This window comes from Centruroides vittatus, unplaced genomic scaffold, assembly GCF_030686945.1.
Source record: "Centruroides vittatus isolate TY-2023 unplaced genomic scaffold, ASM3068694v2 contig_1108, whole genome shotgun sequence".
NCBI lineage: Eukaryota > Metazoa > Arthropoda > Arachnida > Scorpiones > Buthidae > Centruroides > Centruroides vittatus.
Window position 1 is genome coordinate 34625 of NW_027120709.1, and position 7561 is coordinate 42185.

The 7561-nt window shown below is 32.0% G+C and overlaps 1 protein-coding gene across 1 annotated transcript; it reads left to right on the forward strand.

The window, feature by feature from the left end:
- The first annotated feature begins 577 nt into the window (after positions 1 to 577).
- Positions 578 to 6170, forward strand: LOC136975970 (protein argonaute-4-like). The gene is given in 6 exon segments (XM_067271162.1): positions 578 to 614; positions 3100 to 3258; positions 3333 to 3870; positions 3908 to 4966; positions 4969 to 5821; positions 5823 to 6170. Coding segments are annotated over 6 exon segments (2994 nt in total).
- The last annotated feature ends 1391 nt before the right edge of the window (positions 6171 to 7561 follow it).

Consider the following 7561-nt stretch of genomic DNA (forward strand, 5'->3'; position numbering starts at 1 on the left):
AAAATATAATAAAATGTTCCAATTATATGTGATGACTAATTTTATAATAATTAATTACATTTATGGTTAACAGTCAGTAAACTTTATAAAGTATGACGCGATAAGACATATTATCTCTTTAAAAACCTCTACTTTATCTTATCACTGCACGAAATTACACCTTTACAATTTTATTATTCGTTAGAATTGCAACGTTCCGTGTCTCTTTGTAAGATTTTATAACTAAAGACATCCGGAAAAGTTTACACTTAGAAGTAAGTAATTGAATTGTTTATTTATTGAAAGTATCATTTAAGCTATTTTCTTCCATTATATTCGGGTAAATAATGACAGAAAATACATTTTCCCTCGGAATGAGTTGAGGCTCTTGAATCCAATATAGCAAGCAATTCGACGTCGTTTAGTTGAAAATCGAAACTTTTATTAACATTTTAAATATATTATTTGAGTTATTCATTCAATATTTAACATATAAATGTAATTACTTAAATAAAAAAATCTTATTTTTAGTTTTGATTTTGTTAAAAATTCAGCTTTCTGCTGTCCACAAAGTAAATTTTGGAGAAAGGTTAAAGATATGGCCAAGAAAAAAAGAAAAAGAGCAAAAGCTAAAAGTGAGTATTTATTTAATGTTAATAATCAATTTATTTCGTTTATAAAATAAGAGTGTAATTGGATAATTCTTTACATTCAAATATCGACCTCCTCTTTTTATCACCCACAACTTGAGATATGATACACATACAAAACAATGTTGCAAGAAAGGTTAATGTGAAACTCACTATTTCCTTGACCCAAATTTTAGTTGTTACATATATATAATAAAAGGGAATGAATATAAATATAATAAAAGAGAATTTGTTGTTATGTTAATTGTTATGAACATTATCTGTTTAATTTAAATTTCAATCGATTTGTTTTAATTTTTTATCTAAAAGTGCATTTTTTAAAATAAGTTGGAAATTTTATTGTTTTTTAAACTCTATATGTATTTTATATCCTTTTTTTGTTTTGTCTGGTTGTGCAACGAACAATTGTTAACTACCAGATAAGACGTCCTTTGTATCCATATCTTGAAGGTGTGTGAAGACGTGACACCGTAATATTTTTATATTTATCAACCAACGTTGTAAAGGACTTTCGCTTATGTTTTCAATTTTAGGGAACCTCCTTTTTAAATTTCGGTTAAAATAATTCGAAGAAACAAATTATTATAAAAAATGACAAATTTAATTCATAGTAATCTCACAACATGCTTAGGAAAAGACGAAAGAGATAACTATCGTTTCTTCTTTACTCGTAGGTGTAAGATGAGACATACTACTCTACCTATGTCACGTGGACTTATATAATTCTTAATAGATAAGAGGGAAGGAATACTACTAGACGAGCAATCATGCTTATCGCAAATTATATCAACTTCCGGAATTCGGAAGAAATTCATGATTAGTCAAAATAAAGAATAAAATAAAAAAGAATGACGAAAATCAGTGACTCAGTAAAAGACGTAGAGATAGACTTAGTGAAGCGATGTATGAAGAAAAAACGACAAAAAGGTGAAGAAAAAATAAAGGAGAAAAATTGAACTTGAAAAAGTGAAAAAAAAAGTAAGAAAGAGTAAGCAAAAAGACGAAAGGGAAAAGAAGCTAATTAAAGCAACATTTAGATGAGAAGACAACTCTTTTCTTGGTATTTCGAAAGTCACAAAGTTTGGATACACCGCATTAATATTTTCCATTTTACAAATAGAAATACGCAAACTTCCTAAAACAGATTTTGTAATTATTTATACTATTAATCTAAACTAAGTTCAAATGTTAAGTTTCGTTTGTCCATAATATTTTTTTTTTTTTTTTATTAATTAATTACTTTACTTGAATTTGCATTTATCTTTCTGGATGGCTCATTTCTGGACTTTGGAGTGGACTTCTATTGTCGGGGCTTAAGTATCTGGCTGTTTTTTTTTTGTTTAAATCGGTGGTGTCCGAAAACACACCTTGTGGCAGTGTCCTACTTTAAATTGTCACAATCCAATTATTGACGACCCCCGGAACACCCACGTTAGGACAACCATATATAAGTTTAGTGTGAAAATATTTTTAACATTTCCCATACTGCAATTGGAACGATAGCGAATTGCGAGTTAGGGATAATTTAATCAATTTGCCAACTTTACAATAGCTATACTTGTATATGAAACTGACACCATAACAAAAAATTGATTTTGGAATGTTGAAAATTAAAATTACAATGTGTAGAAACAGTATGTACAAAACTCGCGATTGAGATAAGATTAAATATTTATGATTTTTATCACGACAATAACGACAAGTTGTTTATATTGATCCAGAATACCAGAGAAATTATTAGTAGTTAAAAAGTAGAATGCAGGATCGTAGATTATTGTACTATATATAATTACTATTACATAAAAAGTTAGCAATGTAGACAAAATTATAAGTGTCATTAATTACCGTATTTTACGGACTAAAATACGCTACAGACTATAAGACGCACCTTAATTTTTAAACAGTTTTTTTTTTTTTTTTTAAATACCTATAAGACGCTACGGACTATAAGACGCACCTAAATTTTGGAGGCAATTTTTCGAAGAAAAAAATGCGTCTTATAGTCCGTAAAATACGGTAATTGTCTACGGCAGTGTTTCTCAAGTTTCTTTTATCCTTTTTTCATGTTTTTTGGGGCTTGATACTTTTCTGTAGCCCTCATAATAGTAGCTCATGAAAAAATTTTAAAATATAAGTTAACAATCCATTACTTAAATATTACAAAAGAGATTTTTAATTTCAATAATTATAACTTATAATGGTAAGTTATGTAACATCCAACCTTCAAATTTAAAATGTTTGTACATACAGTATTATTATAATATATAATTGTTAGTTTTAAAGTTAACTGACACTCACTTTTATCCTATTATCCTATTATCAGAGACAAATAAACACAGGCGCTAAATTAAACTTTTACGGTTTATGCACTCTATAACATTTACAATCAAGTGGCCTATATTTTAATATTATTACACAACTTTCGGTTAAAAATTTACCACCTTTTATATTTTTTCGTTCTTCTTTCAAGTTAATCAGTTGAAGTCTCATTCTCACTCTACTGTATCGCCGACAAGTGGTGAGAAGTCAGCTGCAACAGGATTGAGACAAGATGAAGGACAGCAAACAATTAGACCTGCTGCTGAATCAATATGTGGTGAAAATGATGTAAAACTACTTCTACAGAAAGGTGTGTATAACCTTACTAAAATAACAGTTTCTCAGATGGTAAGATGTTATAACAATTTTTTAAAAAATCCTTAGGTTCAGTAGGGATTACTGTGATAAAAAATACATCAACTCGAATTCAATGTAAACAGCAATCTTCAACGTGTCTTGCTTCTATAGACCAACCAGAAACATCTGTTAACATTTTGTCAGGTGCTCTGAACACATTGAGTCTGGAGCGGCCTTTTTCTGATTCCAAACATCATACATTCGTTCAGCAACACGGAATTTGCATGGAAAATAAAAAAATAAATTTAATAGCAAATTACTTTCCGATAGACATACCAGAAGGCAAAATATACCATTATGATGTAGATATTGAAGAGCTTATACCTGTAAATGATTCAGGTGACAGCGAATGTCTGCCCAATCATAAAAAGTACAAATGCCAAAATCCGAAACAAAAGAGAAATGTTATAGAAGCGATGGTTAAGAATGTGGCCATGTTTAAAAATATTCTACCAGCATTTGACGGTGAAAAAAATTTATATACTCGAAAATTACTACCATTTAAAGACAAGAAAGTGTTTACTGTAAACGTTCCGGACGATTTTAATCGAGAGAAAGAGATTATGTTACGAGATTCAAAATAAAACCCGTGAATAGAAAAGGGACGGGATGAAAGGTTTTACAGAAAATTCAATTAATCTTGAGTTATTACATCAATTGGTAACAGGTAGATGTAGTGATATAACGGAAGATGCGATTACAGGAATAATAGCTATAGAAACCATACTGCGGCACAGCGCTACTTTACATTTGGTGCCGGTTGGAAGTTCGTTCTTCACTAAACCACGCATAGACGAGGTTGTTCCGTTGAGTGGAGGAAAAGAAATATGGTTTGGTCATCATCAAAGTATTCAGCTGGGCAAAGGCAATCTTATGCTTAACGTAGATCGATTAGCAACGTCGTTTTATAAAAGTTGTTCCGTTATCGAGTTTATGTTCGAAGTATTATATCCGGGTACTAAAAATATTCAGTCGTCTTTAAAACAGTTCAGAGGTCTGACCGATGCCCAAAGGATGACACTAACCAAAGAAATGAGGTTCTTAAGAGTTGAAGTAACCCACTTACCTTATCCTCGAAAGTATCGGATACGAGATATAACGAGAGAAAATGCAAATAATACATTTTTTATAAGAAGAGTTGATGACAAAGATGTTAAGTGTTCCGTATCCGAATATTTTCGTACCGATTATACAGCTTTACAATATCCAAACTTACCTTGTTTAAACGTGGGAAGTGAAAAGAAAGCTGTGTATTTACCAATGGAAGTGTGCAATGTGGTTGAAGGGCAGCACTACAATAAGAAGCTTACTGAAAAGCAATCATCTGATCTGATTCGCTACACTGCTTGTCATCCTGCCGACAGGTTCAATTATATAAGACAATCAGTTCATGCTCTGATACGAGATTTTGAACCTTTCTGGAGAGAATTTGGTATTCGGGTAAGTCCCTATCCCGTACTGTTTACAGGCAGAGTATTAAATCCTCCACAAATAACGTATCAAAAAAATCAGGTTATCACACCTTTCAATGGATGCTGGAATATGACAGACAAAAGATTTTATACAGGAGTAAGTATAGAAAAGTGGATACTGTTGAGCTTCTCAACGGCACGATTTTGTGATGAAAATGCTCTGCAGAAATTCGGTAAAATGCTTATAAACGGTGGAAAACGCGTAGGAGTGTATATTTTGCACCACCCCTCGTTATTAAACGCTCAACCGGTCGCGATGGAAGGCCAGCAGATGTACTTAGACAAGCAAGAAATGAATATCCAGATCTGCAATTAGCCATAATAGTCCTGCCAGCAAAAAGTATCTATTCGGAAATAAAAACTGTTGCAGAAACAGAACTAGGTCTTATGACGCAATGTATAATGGACGTAAATGCCACAGGAAGAAAATGCAACCCTCAGTTAATATGTAATTTATGTCAAAAAATTAATTCTAAAATGGGTGGCCTCAACAGTTGTTTGTCGAAAACAGATAATCCTGCCATGATAATGGGTCCTGTAATAATTGTAGGCGTTTACTGTTTACATCCCACTGTTGGAGACCGTACAGCATATTCAACAGCAGCCGTAGTGGGAAGCATAGATACATATTTTACCAAATATAAGGCGTCAGTTCGCGTTCAGCATGAAATACACGAAATTGATCAGAAATTATTTGGAAGAGAGATTGTGGTCGATTTGAAGAGCATGATGAAAGAGATTTTGCAGCAATATATTATTGAATTTAAAGGAAAAAAACCGGAAAAAGTCATTATTTTCAGAAAAGGTCTTGGCGAAGACGAATACCAGAAAGCGATGAACTATGAACTGAGAGAAATTAGACAAGCTTGTGCAGAAATTGCTGGAAAACATATTTCATACCAACCTCCAATCACATTCATTGTAGGTGGAAAATGTGGTCGTACACGTTTTATTCCTGCAGATCGAAGAGATGGGGTGGGAAGAGTCTGTAACATCCCACCCGGTACTACAGTTGATTCGAAATCCGGCATCGTACATCCGGTTTTCTACAAATTTTTTTTTATGCAGTCATATGGGCATCCAAGGTACAAGCAGACCTTCCCGCTATACGATTTTGTGGGATGACAATAACTTCACAGTAGATCAACTGCAACTGTTGATTTACTATTTATGTCATAATTATGTCAGATGTACTAGGAGTGTATCCATTCCCTGTCCACTTATTTATGCGCGCCTTGCGGCTGCAAGAGCAAAGCAATATCTGATAGCTAAAACAGAATATGAAGGAAGTTCAAGTAGAGTAGTTTTTAAACGGGAAGGTATTACACAAGAATGCATTGAAGAAGCAGTTAAAGTAGTTGACAACATGCAAAATCTAATGTATTTTGTTTAAACACAATAAAAACTTACATATTTATCAATAATGAGAACATTATGTAGTTAGTGCTCAGTTAGCTTCGTAAGTACAGAAATTTAACAAATAGTTTTTTTTATAATAGTTAACAAATAGTTTTTTTTATAAAACTGGATATATGTATATATCAGAACGATATTTTGTTTTAAAATTGTTTAAAATTATAGCATTTGAAATTCTAAATGGCTTATTATGGACGTTAGAAAAAAAAATAAAATTAAAAAAAAAAATAAAATGAAATATTAGTGTAAATTTACTCCACTTCAATTACGAACACAAATTAATTGACATATCGCTTTATCTAGGTGTAACAACCTCTTATAACATTATTGTACTGTACATTGTACTATGTATCAAATTATTTATGATAAAACAATTAAATTTCCTGAAAACGGAAAGATTTTCCTCGATTTCTGTCGATTCTGCAGATGTGTAACAAATATTTTTAAACAGATTTTCAAACACACATTATCCACTTTATCTGTCTAGAGTGTTAGCATCACGAAGTAATTTCCTTTTGTATTTTCAAATAAGTTTATCAGTTTTGGAATTTGTGATAATTAGTTTGTGATTTTAATAGATTCGTATTTGTGTAACTATAAGAAAATGATGCTACTATAAACCTGCAAATCTATATACATAAATGAGGATGTTTATTTGTTTGTTCGCTATACACTCCTAGGCTGTTCGACCAATTGCTACGAAACTTCGTAGTTACGTTCAAATACTTGTAACTTAGATCATGTTTTACATTTCACTCCAAAATATCGATCCCACATTTTCTTTAAAAATACAGTCGTGTCAGTCATGTATCTAACTCCGTTAGGCGGTAAATATTTGTATTGAAATAACGTGACTTGCGGTACAAATCGAAAGTTCATAAAAAGGTATTTTGGTCCATTTCTCTTACTATCTTCATGTCAGTTCTCGACTTTCATCTGTCTAATACCGTTTTTCGAGATGAAGAGAGGACAGTGATAGACAAACAACTGGAAATTTATAACTGTACAGTTTTTTTCAAATTGCAGCTCAATGAGTATATTCCAGTAACCAAGTGGATAAAATAACTAAACATCGTTAGTCGGTCGTGGGTTTGCAGATGGCCAACACACAAACCAAATGGAGTTTTTTACGTTTATTGTTCGTAACCTTTCAATTGGAGCCAGCTTTACAAAAACGTTTTTCTCGATCTGCCAAGGATGGTTTCTCCTTGGCAGATCACTCAGATGTCACGTTGTCTTAACCAAATAAATTAATCTATTTTAACGAGCGATTATTTATTGTGACATTGTCATAATTCCAAGCACCAAATTTTCGGCACAATGTTCTCAATTTTTTTAGTGTTAGTCTTGCCCGTGTTCATCATACTT